This window comes from Pelodiscus sinensis, chromosome 26 (genome assembly GCF_052426305.1).
Source record: "Pelodiscus sinensis isolate ZL-2025 chromosome 26, ASM5242630v1, whole genome shotgun sequence".
Classification (NCBI taxonomy): domain Eukaryota; kingdom Metazoa; phylum Chordata; order Testudines; family Trionychidae; genus Pelodiscus; species Pelodiscus sinensis.
The window spans coordinates 18126687-18145556 of NC_143077.1; the positions used below are offsets into that span (position 1 = coordinate 18126687).

An 18870-nucleotide genomic window follows, 5' to 3' on the forward strand; every position below is an offset into this window, starting at 1 on the left:
TCTTACAGATGAAAGATGACAAGTTGAAGCTGTCTCTTTCCATGAAGGTCGTCAACCAAGGAACAGGAAAGGACCTTGATCCAAATAATGTTGCCCTTGAGTAGGTAAATCTGCTCTGTTGGGTGCAGCAAACCAGCCTGGGGACTATTGCTTCCTTTTGTTGTGCCCTCCCATTACAGTAACTGTCTCAGTCCTCCCAGGAAGGAGGCAGTAGCTCCCTCCTAGCCCATTAGTGCTGCTCTGAAGTGAATGTAGGGGTTACTGGAGAATAATCTTAAAATGTTCCCTCTGCAGCACTGTCCGCAAAGGACTGCATTTGAATATCAAATTTTAGCATGCTAACAAAACCTGCTGTTCATAATGACTTCTCCACGGAGATCTTTCTCTGCTGAGGGTGTATTTATTTCCTTTAAGCTTATAGCCCCACAAAATTATCCAAATCCCTAACATACCAGGCGCAAAATCTCATTGCCTGCCTTTTATTGCGATGCCATTTATTATCCCAGGCACATGTTTGTGTACATTATGTATATGTGTAACTATATATTCGTGTTAAGCAAGGCAGCTAAGAGTTAGATATCAGTGTAATAGACTTATACTTTGGCTGTATGTGTGTCTGTATTCTGTGAATCTGACTCTCAGATGAGTCCTCTTGTACCAAGAAACAAATTAGGGAACAAGCTGTCAGCCGACGGTCAGGGCAGTGTGTGCGTGTGTGTTACACCCAAGTCTTCAACTGCTGAGACACAAAGTCTCGTTGCAGCGGGCAGCCTAGGAGGCTGGAGGGTGCCCCGAAAAATAGTTTAACGTCCGTGACTTTACTACTAGGACCGAGGTCCCATCGCAGAGGGTAGCCAAACAGGCTAACAGACGCCCCAGTGTGTACAGGAAGAGCTTATTACACTTCAGATTTTAGCTGCTAGAATTCATAATTCCTTCGCAGCGGGCAGCCCAGGAAAGGCTGAGAAGTACCCCAGTGAACCCTGTCACCTGGGAGTGACACAGATCCAAACGCTCAAGCTCTTCCTATAACTGTCCCTTTATGACTGGCTGAAGTTCTTTTGTTTGTGTTCGGTTAGGGTACAGCAGCACGGGTTCAAGTCAGAAGCTTGACACTCACTGCCTTATTTATAGGAGAAAGAAAGAGAAAAGAAATAAAGAAACTTGGTTCAGTGTGTGTGTATGTATATATATATATATATATATATATATATATATATATATATTTATAAGTGAATGAGGGCACCCCACTTGTTCCCAAAGTTTATAGCTAAATCACCTTACCAAAGGTGATTTACAATAGAAATGAAGCAGTTTGACTTTAAGAAAACTATAATAAAGTAACTAACTTACAACAGAGAGACAATTAGAGTGTACACATAAAGAAAACACATTGCAGGTACAATTCTCACCCCTGCGTTCCAGACTTGGCGTGGCCAGCGTCTTTCTCTCAATCCCTCGGGAAGAAGTAGGGCGAGGTTGGGCGTCCCACGGACTTCGGGAGACAATCAATACCTGCCAGCAGGTGTAGGTGATTGGAGCTCAGATTGGGCGGGCAACTCAACCCTCTTTGTACCCCTTGGGTCACATGGGCTTCTTCCTGGTCTCAAGTGGCCAATTAGGAAAAATGGCTTTGAATGCCAAGTTTCCCACGAAGGGTGCAAAGCATAATTCACACCTGGGAAGATGCAGACAATGGGCACCTCTGGTATGTGATGGGCGAAGATTCCTCTCCCGAGACAGTGCAGGCGTGTCAATTACTGATACTAGCCATCACGGCGACGGGAGGCCTCCCAGTCGTCAGCTAGCCCATTTACTGTCTGGTTTCTGTTTATGGTAGAGTCAGGGACAGGCACCACACCTGCGTTCCCAGGGACACAAGCGTAATACGCTGTTTGTGGCTTCCCCCAGTAAGTAGTCAGCTGGATTCTGCAACTTAGTTACTTTCCATGCCTAATTATGGACAGTAATAGAAATGTAGCCGTGTTAGTCTGGTGTAGCTGAAGCAAAATGCAGGACTATGTAGCACTTTAAAGACTAACAAGATGGTTTATTAGATGATGAGCTTTCGTGGGCCAGACCCACTTCCTCAGATCAAATAGTAGAAGAAAATAGTCACAACCATATATATACAGACACACACATATATATGGTTGTGACTATTTTCTTCCACTATTTGATCTGAGGAAGTGGGTCTGGCCCACGAAAGCTCATCATCTAATAAACCATCTTGTTAGTCTTTAAAGTGCTACATAGTCCTGTATTTTGCTTTAACTATGGACTTAGAAGTAGGCAGCCATGTTTGAAAACTTTGGTCTGAGCTTCCAAGTAAATGCATAGGATTAGAGATGATGCGGGTTGGAAGAGTAAAGTAGTTCTTTTCTTTCCACAGTCAGGATGAGCGGAAGAAACGTTCATTCAGAGACTACACTAGTCAGAAGATTACTCTGGAAGCTGTGTTAAACACTGTCTGCAAGAAATGTGGTTGCAAAGGTACATTTGTGCTGTTTCCATTCTTATTCCATTTTTTGTCTTGACCTACATTATGGATGTATCCGTAGTGACTCTGCAGTTTGGGCTGTTGATATCTTCATTTAAAACATGCTACACATTTCTGTTTTTCACTGAAAGGATTTAATCTAGGTCTCCAGGCATAATGCACCTAACTCTTCAGAGGGCAACTGGGTTTTCTGACTAAGGCGAGGGAAATAGTTAGAAATGCTCATTCTTAGAGATTTGGTTCTTACAGTCACGCTCTTTTTAACTTCATATAGCTAAAGAACAAGTTCCTACAGATTCCAAACTTTTATCTTGCACGTTAATTACACTTCATAGCAAGGATACTGTTCTAATTTTACACTTATAGAGAAAATTATTTCCTTAATTCATCCTAACTCCTTTCTGCTTCAAGAAATCCCGGTGGAACTACTTAGTTTCATCAGCTACTAGGAATTGGATGCATACTTATGAGTAGTTCTGTGTTAGAATCGCTACCCAAACACTCAGGCAAGTTTGAAATTATAGTATTCGATTTTTTTATTGGTAAATGTTGAGTTCACCAAAAACAGAGATCAACACACAATGGTAATTAAACTTCTAGATAGGGAAAGAAATTAAAATATGGCATGAAAATGAGTGAAGTAGTGAGCCCCAAAAAACTAACTGGCATCAAGACTCAGTATGATAAGTTTATGGAGGGGATGGTAGAGCCCTGCATGGATACAAATGTCTACCTGTGGATAGGGATGTTAAATAGTTAAATAGTTGTCAAAATTAATATTAGATTCTCTCAAGCCTATATATGAAGGTTGTAAGTGAATCTCAGCTTAACTGGCTTCTTAACTTAACTTTTATTGATGGCTCACATACATAAGCAACTTTTGTCCTAATTAAACATTTTGCCTGCGGAATTTGTACCATGCCCTACTTGTTCTTGTATATTACATAGCGTAACCAGTAGACGAAGGCTACGCTGGACTTTTAAACTGTTAAGAAAGCTTAATAAGCACAAATTTAAAAGCAGTTTCTGCTGATGCTAAATATAGTTAGCTCTCCAGTATAGACTGATTTGTCTGTTTAATCCCTTTTAAGTGACCTGTGTTCTATACAGTACCTGGGGGTTGGTTAATCAGTGTAGATTAAATCAGTTGAACATTAAAGGAAACAAATGCTGTAATGGAAGAGTCTCACTTCTGCATCTAGTAATAATAAAAAACAAACTTCAAACACAGTTTTAAGTGTCTGAAATACAATAAAACAAATGAGAAACTGCCATCTTTAGCCTTACAAGGCAGATCAGGACTGACATCTGGTCCCAGTTTCCAAGTATTTTAAAGTGCAGAACCCAAAGATTAATTACAGTTAATGTAAATTAATCAAAGCATATTTTAAAAATCATTCTCAAATATTTAATATTAATCTCTTGGCCCAGTTATCTCAGTGCTTTTCAGAGATGGATGAGCATTGTTATTCCCATTTTACAAATGAGGAAACCGAATCAAAGAATACTAGCACTGGAAGGGCCCTCAAGAAGTCATCAAGTCCAGTCCGCTGCCCTCACGGCAGGACCAAGCACCCTGATAAATGTTTATCTAACCTGCTCTTAAATATCTCTGCTAATGGAGATTCTACAATCGCCCTAGGCAACTTATTCCAGTGTTTAACAACCCTGACAGCTAAGTAGTTTTTCCTAATGTCCAACTTAAACCTCCCTTGCTGCAATTTAAGCCCATTGCTTCTTGTCCTGTCCTCAGAGGTCAAGGAGAAAATGTTTTCTCCCTCCTCCTTGTAACACCCTTTTAGATACTTGAAAACTGCTATCATGTCCTCTCTGTCTTTTCTCCTCTCTAAACTAAACAAGCCCAGTTCTTTGTCTTCCCTCATAGGTCATGTTTTCTAGACCTTTCGTCATTCTTGTTGCTTTTCTCTGGGTCTTGTAATGTGGGTCCCAGAACTGGAGACAATGCTCCAGCTGAGGCCTAATCAGTGCAGAATAGAGTGGAAGAAGTGTCTTGCTCACAACACTCTGTTAATGCATCCCAGAATGATGTTTGCTGCTTTTTTTTTTTTTTTTTTTTTTTTGCAAGATACATGGAGAGGTGAAGAGACTTTTTCCCAAGGCTGTATAGTAAACTAATGGCGGAGCTAAAGATAGAACTAGTCCAGTCTCCTGTCTGAGTCATCTGCCTGAAACTCTGCTCTTTCATGGGACCTAAGTTCTCTCACTCGTGCCTCCTGCTGAGATGTTTTGAGCCATGTAATAAGATGGCAGCCTCAAATAAGAGGCAACAGTCACTGAGTGGAGTTTGAATAGTGATGGATTTTTAATAATATGGTGACAGCACCTTCCATCTGTCGCTCTGTAGTATGTAGTGGATTACTTTCATCGGCATTAATGTTAGTCATTTTCAAAAGGACTCCAGCTGTGAAGAGCAAGCATGTAGAGATCCCAAATGAAATCAGCACTCCATTATGCTAGAGCCAGATGTCCATGCACATGACTGGAGAGCTTTGTCTAAACCAGTCAGAGGCTGAGGAGAGGAATAAAAGTGCAGAGGAGGGGAGCAGCACAATGCTGACTTGCTATTAAACAGGCATTCTATCACTTCTAAGGCTATTTTAACACCAATGGTCTGAATAAGTTACTATGGAAATGGGCTCCAGGTAGAATCTTCATTGTGTTCCTCAAAAGACATAACCCTGTTCTTTTCTATTTCAAATGTCATTTTGCAGGTCATTTTGCCAAAGAGTGTTTTATGCAGCCTGGGGGAACCAAGTACACTCTGATACCGGAGGAGGAGGAGGAAGAGAAAGCAGCCAAATATGAACATGATAAAAAATCAAGCCACGCTGAGAATTCTTCAAAGAAAAGAAAAAAGGTACAGGTTGCATCCTTGTTGATGTTAGACCAGAGGAGAATGGGCCAGGTTACAAATGTGACTCTAGGGAGAGAGTTAATCTACATTGCAAAGTGATAACAAACAGCCAGCTCCTTGGTTTGGGAAAGGGATAGATTTTGGTTTTGCACGGTTTCTGTGATGAAATGGACATCAAAGTTTTTTTTCCTAGTGGCTTTAGATTTGCTCATTTTTAAATAAATCTGGCTTGGATATTTGAGGTTCTTATTACCATAGTATACTGTAGTCTTACAGTCTCACCTGTTTCCTAATAGTCCACTTGTCCATTTTTTCATTCCCTGCCCCAGAAAAACAAATGGTAGAACTGAGCTACCATCAGTGAAGTAAACCTAACTCTAGTTTATCTCCAGGCTTTCAGTGTCAAATGGAGTTTTCATTTCTTTGATCTGCCACTTCCTTGAAGTCCCTTGATGGTTTTGTTTTTAGGTCCAGCGGAGGGCAACCAGAATGATTATGCGACAAGGAGTCCTGTGGCACCTTATAGACTAACAGATGTACTGGAGCATAAGCTTTTGTGGGCAAAGATCATCTGACAAGGTGGGTCTTTGCCCATGAAAGCTTATGCTCCAATATATCTGTTAGTCTATAAGGTGCCACAGGACTCCTTGTCGCTTTTGCAGATCCAGACTAACAGGGCTACCCCTCTGATCCTTGACAGAATGATTATGGGACCGAAGCACATGACCTACAAGGAGAAGCTGAGGGATTTCAGTTTATTTAGTCTACAGAAGAGAAGAGTGAGGGGGGATTTGAGAGCAGCCTCTAACTTCCTGAAGGGAGGTTCCAAAGAGGATGGAGAGAAGCTGTTCTCAGTAGTGACAGATGGCAGAACAAGGAGCAATGGTCTCAAGTTACAGTGCGGGCAGGGTATGTGTCTAGGCTGGATATTAGGAAAAACTATTTTATTAGGAGGGTGGTGAAGCACTGGACTGGGTTATCTAGGGAGGTGGAGGAATCTCCATCCCTAGGGGTTTTTAAGTTTCGGCTTGACAAAGCCCTGTCTGGGTTGATGTAGTTGGGATTGGTCCTGCTTTAGTCAGGGGACTGGACTCGATGACCTCCCGAGGTCTATGATCTCTCTCTCTCTGAAGGATCTCTCCTAGAATGGGAAGTCTCTTCTCACCTGCTCTCCACCTCAGCTGTTGATACATAGTAGCATAGCAGTAGAAGCCAGCCATGGTTCCTTCATGTTTGGAATGGCTAGATAGCGCTACCCCTCCTTGTCACAATTTAGGGCAACTGCACTGGTATTTCTCCTTACTTGCATGCTAATAAGCTTACCAGAGAACATCCCAATTCCAGAAGGGTGCTGGCAGGTGATCCACCCTTCTCCCCCCACAGACAGGGGTTTTCGGTAGTCACAAATTCATAGTATCTTCAGTTCAGAACAATCACACCCCTGAATCTGTGAACCCCTTCTTTATGCAGTGCAGGATTTGATCTTCAGATTCCAGAAATAGGTAATCAGCAGCCAGTGGGTTTTCCCATGGGGCATAGCTTCAAAAGGTTAGGTCCAGACATGGGAATTTGCATTCACTTTATCCTAGGTTTTTCCTAGGAAACCTACTCAACTTTGATCCAAACATGTCTCCTTGTCTGTTGTTTAAGATACTGTAGTCCTTTGATGCTCATATCACTTTCTAGGATTTACACTGGGTCGCATCTTCCCCTAGAGAAGTTGCATACAATCTCACAATAAAACTTGAATTTTGTGCTTATGATATAACAACTTCAGTTACATTGCCTTAATTCAATAAGCTCTCCCACATATATTGCAGGAAATTGCCAGTCTTTCACATTCTTACATACTTTGTTAAAAACAATTTTTTTTTTAAAGTTCTTCAACCTTTGGCACAAGCTACTTTCACGTGATTTGGGGACCCTTTTCAGGGGGGGGTACAACCTGTAGTATTATAGTTAAATTCTATATGGTGGTTCCAAAAGTGTGGTGATTTGTTATTCTTCATCTTAGGACTTCTGTGTATGAGTTGTGATCTAAGTATAGAACATTGACGTTTTCATCAGAGGCCATCAGAGGTCATCCTGTTTAGCTTGCTGACATTCAAATGCCCTCTTGGATTTCAGCCTTGGATTCAGGCATTTGCTGTGGAAATCAGGGAATCTGTACTCTGGCATTGCTGTCTTGGGTCACAGAAGGTAGTCAGTCTTAACAATTTACATAAACTATATTAATTCTTCACCTAGGCTGTCATGTTGGGAACGAGACGTACAATTTGGAGGGATCTGTTGTTTGGTCTACTTTTTTGCAGGAATTTTTGAAGGCAAACAAAGTTCATAGCAGAGTTAGTCATGTCTACCCAAAAGGCAGACAGCTATCAATTAGTATTAGATAGAATTCTCTCATGCACAGCCCCCTAGGTACCTTGACTGCCTAGAGAGTCTGCAGGACTAAAGCTAATGAAATACTAATGAGAAGAATGCATGGAGGGCCAGCCAACTTCCAAGTAATGATTCCTACTGATCAGCACAAATGCCAGCTTTTGTTAAGAAAACGGTAATATGTACCATGCTGTCTGTTCACATAGAGCCCAATTAACTGTGTCACACTGTTGATATAATTTCTCCTCAATAGTCCAGTAATGGCTAAAGCCCTAGCCTGAGACCTGGGTTTGTCTGATCTGCAACAGATTTTTTGTGTGACCTTGGGCAATTCACTTAGCCTATCTGTGCATCAGTTTCCCCTCATAAGTTACTCTGCTAAAGATTGTGAATTCTCAGATACTATTGTTGTGGTGTTGATGCCTTTGATATGGGAATGTTCTGTGAAAGCTGCCTCATGTTTTGTTACTTCAAAAAACCCTTTAACTTGTAACTCTTAGGGTCACAGGAGAACAAAGAAGTCTCCGAAAGGAAATGTGCATACCTAGTCTCCACTGGGCACATGTAGGAAGAAAATATACTGAGCAAAAATATGTCTTCTGGGTTTTTTTCTCCCATGTATCCTCCATTCATAAGAGGGCCAGCTATTCCCAAGAATAAGAATAAATGTCTTTGATTTATTTCATTTTTCTGTTTAACTGCTGTGATTTCTGCAGCTAAGCCACATCTTTCTTCTTTTAAAAAGTCCTAAACTGGACACTGCGTCAAAATTGGTCTAGCTAATGCTATATAAAGTGACCGCACAATATCCTTAGACATAATCCCAAACAAAGCAGTTTCAAGAGGTGACTTTCACAAAACACTGGGTCAATATTTCAGAAGTATTTTTCCAGGCTTTCACTTCATGTAACTTGTCTCAGAAAAGTTCTGTTTGATTGGAAAAGGTGCTGAGAGAGACAAGGAAAATGATTAGGGAATGGAACATCTTGCACATGAGGAGAGATTAGAAAGATTAGGACTGTTCATTTTAGAAAAGAGATGAGTAAGGGGGGTGACACGGTAGAATTATGAATGATAAGGAGAAAGTGACGCATTGCTCCTTCGCATAACACTCAATGAAATTAATAGGAAGCTGTCTTAAACCAAACATAAGGAAGTTAGGGATGTAACTAGCCAAGAAAACTGTTAACTGGTTAAACGATTGTAATGTTACTGGTTAACCAATGGACAGCAGCCAGGAACAGGGGTCCTGTTGCCCGCCCAGGCCAACTCAGAGCAGCCAAGGCTCCCCTGCCAGCCCAGTGCAGCCAGGGCTGGAGTCCCACCTGGGCTGCTCCAGCACAGCTGGGGCTGGGGTTCACCGCTCTGACCAGGACTGGAACCCTGCCAGCTCACCCAAGCCGCTCCAGCCGTGGGACCACCCCCCGTCCTCCCATCCCTGCCTGCCTGCGTCAGCCGTCCTTTGGACAGGCTGGTTACTGAGTTTAGCATGCAGGAAGTGCCCTGGTCCTCGCCCGCTTTGCTCCTCCAAACACTGCAGCCCTCGGGGCAGCTGAGGGAAGCGGGCGGGGCCAGTGCACTCCACTTCCCATTGCTACAGTGAAGCGGAGCGACCCAGCTAGGAGATGGGCGGCGGGGTGGAGCAGGCTGCTGGGTTGCTCCTTTTCCTGCAGCTCCCGCCATCAGGATGAGTGCAGGGGGTCTGACCCCTGCTGCCACCCTGAGCCAGGCCCTCTGTTAAACCCCTGGCTCGGGTCTCGGGAGAGGGAGCTTTGGGGAAGGGGAGCAGTGGAAGTGGGAAGGGAGCATAGCAGGAGTGAGAAGAGGTAGGGCAGGCCTGTGGGAAAGGGGATTGCCCAGACCCTAGGCCTGGTGTGCGAGGGTTGCCCCATGCCCCCTCTAGGTGGGCAGCCCTGGGGACTGGACTACAGGGAGGTTGGCTGCACTATTTCACCTGCTGCAGACAACCTTTTGAGCTTGTTGCCATGGTTTATTATGCACACCAAAAGAATAACTGGGTTCAAAAAGAATTGGATACGTTCATGGAGGCTGTTAGCCAAGATGGTCAGAGCCATCTTGAGGGATACACTCCAGCTGTGTCTAAATAATAACACACTTTGTCCTAACTATAGCTCTGTGAGGTTGGGTGCAGGAGCAAGGAGGGAGGGGTGTTTGGGGTTGTGGGGGGAGGAGTGCACGAGGGGGATAGGAATGCAGGGTCTGGGCAGGAGGGAGATGGGAGACACTTACCTGGGTACATGCCCCCACCTGTTCCCATTGACTGTGACTGGGGCAATGGGGAAAGCCTCCAGGCATGTTGGGGGAGACAAGCCCTAAGCTTGCGGCCCACCTGCAAAATGGTCCATGGACCACACTTTGAGGACCGCTGATCTAAGGTCAGCATTGCCACACCTCTGCTGCAATAATATAGGTAGTTGAACTAAGGTGCAGAGAGGTGAAATGACTTGCTCAAGACCACAGAGCACGTTTGGTGAGAGAGCCAGGCCTATAACTCTGAAATTCTTACTTTCCAGCTCCCTGCCTGCAGTCATCATTAGACATGCTGGTAGGTTCTTAGGCTGGTTACATTGGTGCAGATCCATAAAGGGTAGAGTTATTCTGGATTTTCATGGCTGTTGCTCATATTGGAATTTGGGCTACCAGTTTGCTCTTCCCTTAGTTATGGCTACATTTCCTCATGCTATATTTCTGATTTTTTATCTTTTCCCTCTAAGTAAGCTGTGGGGATAGTCCACCTCATTGGCTGCTGGCTTAGAAAGAATCATTCTGTTTGTAGTCCCTTGAATTATGTAATGGTACCAGGAGGCTTGGTTATTCATTTCTGCTTCTCACCTGGAGCACTGCACAGCACAGCTGTGACAGGGCAGGAGTGATTTACAGCAAGGCTGTTCCAGCAAAACTCCCCGTAAGCCCAGGGATGGGCTTGAGGTTACCGGAAAACATCTTCCTAAGATAATAAGCAGTGCTGTTGGCTTTGGTGACACTTGGAATCTCCTGTTACACTCCCCTCAAGGGAGGAATGTAAATCATTCTTTATATGACAGAAACAATGAGAAGGTTATGGTTAGGGCTCCCATTACTTTGCTGCCTCATCTCCCTCTATCCTTCCATTCCCTGAAGCATGTTCACAGCCAAACCTTGAGCCTTGTTAACAGTCTTTCAACCAGTTGAACTAGAAAAGTAAAATAGAACGAGTCTTTGTCAGATGTACTGAGATCCCTTGTTCATCTGTTGTGGTGACAAGCAAGCGTAAATAGCCTCGGATTTCTCCAGCTAGTTGGCTTGAACGGGCAGCATCACACTGAGATAAAACAGGTCATCTGGGTGTTTCACTAACCATCTCTGAGAATATATGGAGATGCAACCTTGCATTCATTTGGAAATATTGTTTAAAAATGCTCTCATTCTGTAGAAATGCTGGGTACTCCAAAGCGGGGAGATTGAACTGGGAAAAACTCCAAGATATTGGGTGTTTGTCCACACTGCTCCAAAAGGGGATCAAGATACATGGTCCTTCTGAACTTTTCATATCCCTGTTTAATCCCTGTTTACAACCAGTGAGTGGTTGCAAATAGCCTGTCAGCATTGTTGTAAGACACAGAGTATAAAGCAAACCTTCTGTTAAGCTACTGCTTAACTCATTCCTTCTACCATGATTTTTGGTGTTCTTTTAATTTTGATTGCTTAACCAAAGAAAAATGACTTGAAAGTAGTTTTAAAGAGTTTATTAAATATCCTTAACAATAGCAACTAATAGTTTAGGATAGAAGGCTAAAATGGTTTTGGGCTATGATTTGATTACATAAATTAGAACATTGGAGGATACAACTATTTAGGTTTTTAGAATCAAATTTCATACCGACAATAGAGAATAATGCTTATATTCAGTTATTGTCTTGGGAATGTGACTTTTAGATTTTTGACTCAGTCCCTCATAACGTGACCTCACTTGCCAATAAGTTATCAACTCTCATGTTGATAGCACAACAAAGGAAAAACAAACGAAGGCTAGATCACAAGACACTTTGGTCAGTTATTTATGTCCCAGTTCGCCAAGGTCTCTTTTCTGATAGATTTGTCCTAGTCAGCCCTTGTTGCTTACTTCTCAGTGAATGATATTAGCCTCAGGATCAGATAAACACTAACTACCTAAAATAACTCTTACACCAGACTAACACGGCTACATTTCTATCACTATCTTACATTATGACAGACTACATAGACTGAGAGCTGTACCAGCAGTTAGAATGTTTGGTCATGTTTTATGTCTACATACACCTAGATTTGAAAAGCGGACACCTGTACAGTTTTGCAATCTTAGTAGCATAACTTTTTTCAGTTTTAAAGCTACTTTACAACATTCCTTAATGGGTACCTGTTCCAAAACAAAGAAACACATGCTAACTCTGCCAGTCTACAGAGCATATACACAAGCATTGTGCTTTGTTTCAAGACTTGCTCGTTGACTGATTTGGGTAGTCACCCAAGAGAAAGCTTGTGTTGTTTCTCACCAGATCTTTACTCAGCTCCCAGCCCATTGATTATTCACAGCAAGAATTAATGCTGCCAAGGTAGGGGCAGTGAAGGACAGACAGGATTGTAGTCTCTTTCCAATGCCCTTGCAGGCAACTTGAATTGTCCTTAAGGAGACAGCTAAAGATGCCTATCTAAGATAAACACTGAGGAGTCACCCCGAGGACTCCCAGGTGGCCAGTCCAGGAGCTCTGTCTTCTCCTTTCTAGGCTTCTTTGGCTTCCCGTGAGCAATGTGCTGAAGAAGATAGGTTGTTTTTCCTATCCATGTGGTCTAATCTAGTTCCTCTTCCTGGAGAAGCTGATGTGGACCTTTCAGATGGTGGCTTCTATTTTTGGTGCTTTTAAACTTGTTCTAACTCCCCTCATTACACAGTATAAAGCCACTTCCAACCTGCTGGAGAACAACTGTCCTTGACCAGCTGTATAAATCTTCCATTTTTGTTCTCTTTTTTTAACAACAATAGGCTCTTACTATGTATTAAAGAAGTTAAGATGCATGTAATTCATTAATAGTGTAGTGAGAAACATTTTTGATTAATTGATAAGGGTTTGCATTGCAAGCACTCAGTCCTGACTCAAGGTAGGTCTCGACAACTACCTCTGCTGCTGGGAGTCTGCACTAGAAGCACTTTAAGAGCCGGTGTATGGGCAGGCTGGCTCAATCCTGGCTCGACCCGGATCCTGGCAACTACTGCAGTAGGAGTTGATGCTGGAAACATCATGATTTGAGACAGAGAGAGCCTGTCGGCCAGCCCACTAAAAGAGTACTTGAAGTGCCGGTAGAGGGAGTAGGATTGTGTAAAGCTGATACTAAACTGTTACATTTCTGATTTTTCCATTCTGTGATCAAATGTTCTTAAAACATACTGTTCAGTTTCAGTTGCTTTTATTTACGCCTGTTTCAGCAGAGATGCATTTTGCTGACTTTATGGCCTAGGCATGCCTGATTGTAACCATTAGCCTTACTTCTTCACTTTATTACTAAGTTAAAAGAAATCAATATGAATGCAACTCCTTGCCCTCTCTGACAGGATTCCTCATGAAATAAACCTGTCATTAAAGTTTCTTCATCCAATTAAACATAAAAATGGACTTACTGGATAATGCCAGTGGTCTGTTCAGTTCAATATCCTCTGTCTGACTGCTTCAGGAGAAGAAATCCTGCACTGTCAGTTATGGGGTAATCTGGTTGCTATGTCCCAAACATGGAAAGTTTCTTTAAAACTGAATTACTGCAACATGAGCTATTCTCCATCTCCACATAAATGTCCAGTCCTTTTTTGAATCCTGCTAAGCTCTTGCCCTCAGAGGTCTCTGACTGTAGAAACGGGAGGGTAGGTTGTCATAAGTTGCTTCATGCCTGATAGTGTATGTTGGACAGTTCAGCTGACAGGTGGTTTTGCTTTGAGTAGCTCTGAGTGGGAGTTAGAGTTGTACCTTCAGTGGGGTTGTATGTTTGTCCCTGCCTTTCACAGAAAGGGGTTGTGTCTATGTAGCTGCCATCATCAGTAAAAGGGTAGTGATTTATACTATACTGTGAGTGATTTTTATTAGTAATCCTCTAGCAGATTAATTGGCAAGAATGAGAAGAACATTGACATTAATTAAGGAGCTGGAGATTGGTGAATTAGGAGGAAATATGAGGAGTTAGGCTAGAACAGCACAGCAGTGAGTTATATTCAAGAGATATTTATATATCTTCACAGCCATAAAAGCAAGAGAGGCTTTTCAAATGACACTTTCATTTGGCATACACTAATGGGGCACCATTCTGACACTTGCTGCTAGCTAGGTGCCTTTGTACCACTGTCATCAGTTCTGATAGATTCCTCTCTTTCTGTTTGTACACCTTCTTGTTCCTCTACCTCCATGTACCATCAGTCACCTGTGCTCTAATCTGGGCTACGTCTACACTGCAGAGTTTTTGTGCAAAAATGGCTGTTTTTGTGCAATAACTCGTGGAGCATCCACACTTCAAGTGCGTTTTTGCACAAGAAAAAGTACAGTAGATTGTCAGAAGATAGGGCTGTTTGTGCGAGAGTTATTCCTGTTTTATGAGGAATAAGCCTTTGTGCGCAAGTGCTGTTGCGCCAAAAGGCGTGTGTGGATGGCCCCTATCAGAAGAAGCACAGGTGCTCAGAGCTTTCTTGCACAAGTGTGTCCATGGCAGTGTGGACGCGCTCTTGCGCAAGAACATTTTGCAGAGGATCTCTTTCGCGAAAAGTTTTGCACAAGAAGCCTGCCATGTAGACGTAGCCCCTGGGTTCTCAACCTTTTTCTTTTCAAGCCCCACCCCCGGCTGTAAATACTCAGTGGCCCACCTGGTTTTCTGTATATAAAAGTGAGGGTGGGGTAGCAAGCAGAGCTGTTTTCTGGGGCCCTCAAAGCTCAGTTGCCCAGATACTGGGGCTTCAGCTAGTCTAACACTGGACCTGCTTGTCAGAGCCCCCCCGACTCCTGATGCTTTCACATGTTTCAGTGGGGGAGGGGAGATACAGAAATTGGTTTTAGAGCAGCTAGTTTAGAAACCTATTTTATTAATAAAGCAAAGTCCTGAACTTGTGAACTACCACACAAGTGAGTCATAGGTATCTGAATAGTCTGTGACCTCAGTGGGGCCAGGCTTGTGAGTAGGGATTATTGCAGTTTGAAGGGTTGGGGTTTGTGTGTTCTCAAACAGCCCCCACTGTGTCTCACCCCAGTTTGCTGATATGGTTTGATGCGTCAGGCCAGCCAGTTCTCCTTCCCAGCTAGCAACAGGTTGTATGTAAAGAACTGACTTGCCGTTTTTGGACTGAAAAGCAGCACGCTGCTAGACGAGTGAGCACTTGGCAACCAGAGTGGCTTTGTATCCTTCTCACCAACAGGAAAAGAAGAAGAAAAAGAAACACAAGAGCAAGAAGTCGTCCGAGTCTGACCATTCAGACAGCTCCGACTCGGATAGTGATGGGGCTCAACCAGCCAGCAAGAGGGCCAAGCACTCGGAGAAAGCTAGTAAGCCCCCGAAGAGGAAAAAGAAGAAGAAGCACAAGAAGAAGCACAAGGAATGAGGAGAAGGGGTGCTAGAAAGGAGCACTGGTGTTGTCAGCTCCCTGCCTGCCTGCTCTAGCCTTCCTGAGTAAGCTCCCTGGAGCGTGGGGCGGGTTCGTCGATACGCCCTTGTTAGGGATGAAGAGCTTCCTTCTAAAAGCAGCATTCAGTCATTGAGCTTAACGATGTTGACTTGGAAATTAATGATCCACTGTAGAATTACCCAGCCTGCCACTCTTCTCGGCTGAGAGGCCAGTGGCGGAGCCTGCCAAGAGAGATTAATTGCACCCATTCACCAGTGAGTCTCCAACCCTTGGAGTGAGCTGCCATTGCTGCCCAGTTCCTTTGGAGTAGCAAGGAGTGTGCAGCTCAGCCGCCGTATAGCATGTGCCAGTCAAAGGGTGGCAGCTGTGCCACTGTGGTGCCTGCCAAACATTAGGAGCCACTCATGCCCCAATTAGCTGATTGTCTAGTCATGGGCACAGCCTCCCTGCTGACTGAGACAGACCCGAGTCCTGCTCTGTGCCCAGCTTTTGTGCAGTGTTGCTACGTGGCTCGGTGAGGAGTTTTCTTACTGATGCAGTGATACGGACTCAGTTATTCCATATAAATGTCCTTGCCAGAGGTACCAATTCCAGGGATGCTCTGGGGCTGAAGCACCTAGAGAAAAAAAATAGTGGGTGCTCAGCATCCAGTGGCAGCCCTGCAGCTCAGCTCCTCCATCACCCTCCCTCCATTGCCTCCTGGCCTCTGGGGCCCTGCTGATCAGCACCCCCATCTCTCCCAGCACCTCCTGCCTACTGAGATCAGCTGTTCAGTGGGGTGCTAGGGGTGGGAGAAGGCGGGGCAGGGCCTGCGGCAAAGCAGGGCTCTAGCATCCCTAGGGAAATCACAGAGTGGGAGCCTCTGGTCCTTACACAGTGCATCTCATCCCTCTGTCCATATAGGAATGGCTGTCCCAGTATAAGGTGTCTTCATACAAAAGCATCTCCCCAGTAGGCAGGTTGTATTTCCAGGATAACAAACGCAGCACAACCTTTGTGGGTAGGCAACCCTCCAGTCATGCCCATTCTTCCTGCTAGCATTGGCAGGGGTTGTGACAAAATAGCTACATTACGTTCTGGAGACACTCCAGGGAAATGTTCACTTTGTCCATTGTTGCAAGCTGTGTAAATTATGAAAATAAACCCCTCAAATGCGAAATTACATTTGTATACTGTTCTGATTTCTTTTCTGGTTGTGTGTACACTGTAGGCTTCTCTTGGCTTGCCTTTGACAGTTGTGGGTGATTTTTGCCTGACCAAGTTGGGCCACAGTCATACTAGCAAAACCTCACTTATTGCTAAAGCTTGTGGGGGGGTGCTCTCACATGCCAGGAAAAACTCAGCGTTGTCAGTATAGCTGTGTCCAGCAGCAAAACTAAGGCCTTGTCTAAACACACAAGCTGCACTGGTTTAAAGGTGGATTATTTCAGATTAGTTGAAACTTGTTTCTAATCAATTTAAGTTAAACCTCAATAGACCACCATTAAACTGAGCTACGGGCTGCCTCCATAAGGGGGTGGCATCAGTTTAATTAAATCAGTTTCAAATACCACCTTCCCTTGCAATGTTGCAGCTTTCTCAGCATGCTGCCAGACACACTGGTCAACTTTAGGGTGACCTGCCAAGAGACAAGTGGCTTTGTGCCCTCTGGCTAGTCTGGTGTACAGACCAAAAGAGACTGACTGAAAAGTCTCTCCGCAGCAGAAGAGCTAAGATTCAAATTGGAAAATACCAGGATCATCTCGTTTGACCTGCGTGACGTGCACCAGAGAATTAGGGATGTTAGATACACAACTATTCCATTAATTGCTAACAGCACAAAATATCAGTTACACGACTATTCTATAATCCCCAGGGGTGGGGCTGGCAGCCAGTGTGCTCCAAGCCCCACTCCCAGGGAGCCCCTGCCACCCCACGCTGCTATCTTTGTATCAGAGGCAGCAGGGCTCCCTACAGACAGGCTGTGCCAGCATCCCACGGGGCAGCCTCTGTCTGCGGCAAGCCTGGGCCCCCTGCCTTCCCTCTCCCCCCCCCCCCGCCCGCCAGCATATGGGGAGGAGGGCAAGCAGCTTGTGAGAGTTGATATGCGCAGGGAGCTGGCTTGAAAGCTGGCTTCCCACGTGAACTGGCTCTCACCGCCCCCCTCTCCCTCCACACTGCTGCCTCTCTATCAAAAGCAGCAGTGCTGGGCAGGGAGAGGAGGCTCCTTGAATCCGGTGCTCCCCGCAGCCCTGGCTCCCACTCCCACACCTCCCTTGCCTCTAATACACAGCAGCAAGGGGACAGGGAGTGTTTGTAGTCGGTAAGATTAACCGATAAGTTTATGAGTATCGGTTAATTATGTGGTCGACTACACATTGACGTCCCTTCAGAGAATGACATCACAGACAACACGAACGTAAGTGATTCTTACTCATTTAAAACAGACACCTATTTAATTCTCTAGGGAGACAATCTCTGGGAGAGAGGAAACCTGCCGAGTGCAAGGAGGGGCCTGCTCTAAAGTGGATGCACTGAACCGATGCAAAACAGGGCTTCCAGCAGGAGCTAAACCACTGAAGTGAGTGGAAACCCTGCTTGACACTACGGTAAATTCTGGATCAGGAACGATCTCTCAGAGCACAATGTGCAGAGGACGGTGGGGACTTTGATCCCTCGCCAGGCCCCTAGCCACTGAAAGAAGGTTAGACAGCGCTGTAGCCGCCAGCCCTAGCTTGGAAGGGCAGGCTGGCAGGAGAGTTTGTTCCACGTGTTCTGTGGCGAAGTCAGGGAAGACCAAACGTTTCCCCCTTGTAAGGCCCTGGAGTACTGCGGGGGGGAGAGGGGGGGTGTGCCTGGGGCTGGAGGGCATGCCTGGTTCCATTCAAATCCAGCTCTTTGAAAACTCCAGAAGCATCATGGGGCTTCCTGGCCATGGAAAACTCATTTCCCAAACCTCAGTGTGACGCAACGAGCTGAGCATCCCTTTCTCCTGACCGTGACTCCCCAGCTTCCTTCCTGCCCACGTGTGCAGGGTCATGCTGCAGTGGCATTCTCTGCGGAATGTGTGGTGCCAGGATTTGGCACCGTGGAATGAACTGTGGATATAAATTATACTCGCAGCCACTCCTAGCAGAGTTGCTGGTGCAATAAATAGGACACCCCTGAGATCACCGGTCTAGACTGTGACTCATGCTTTCATGGCCGATACCAATCTACTGCAGGTGGCCACTAACAAAGGCCTCTTGTAGTTGGTCCTGAGAGGTTGGAGGGAAGGGGCAGTTTGAAGGCTGGGATTGTGGGATCTGCAGACTAATCATGCGCAGGCTGGACTAGCAGGGTCAGTTTGCTTTTCTTGTAAGGAATTGAGGCGGAACATTAAACCGCAGTGGCCCTGTAGTAAGTAAATGGGAGCAGTGTCTGTTCTGTCTGCAGCGGGAGCCAGCTTTCCCCGGTAGGGCAGAGTAGTCGAAATGTGGGCGTCAGCTTCCTGAATGGGCTGGT

At 44.8% G+C, this 18870-nt stretch overlaps 1 protein-coding gene across 5 annotated transcripts in view; it reads left to right on the forward strand.

Moving 5' to 3' along the window:
* Positions 1-16549, forward strand: part of ZCCHC17 (zinc finger CCHC-type containing 17) — a 29290-nt gene extending 12741 nt beyond the window's left edge. For 4 of the 5 annotated variants that reach the window (XM_075908888.1, XM_075908886.1, XM_075908885.1 and 1 more), the window contains exons 5-8: positions 9-100; positions 2393-2493; positions 5233-5378; positions 15181-16549. In XM_075908888.1, the coding sequence (XP_075765003.1) occupies positions 9-100; positions 2393-2493; positions 5233-5378; positions 15181-15363 (522 nt within the window). In that variant the 3' untranslated portion in view covers positions 15364-16549. The other variant, XM_075908889.2, reaches the window with a different exon arrangement.
* Positions 16550-18870: the final 2321 nt, after the last annotated feature.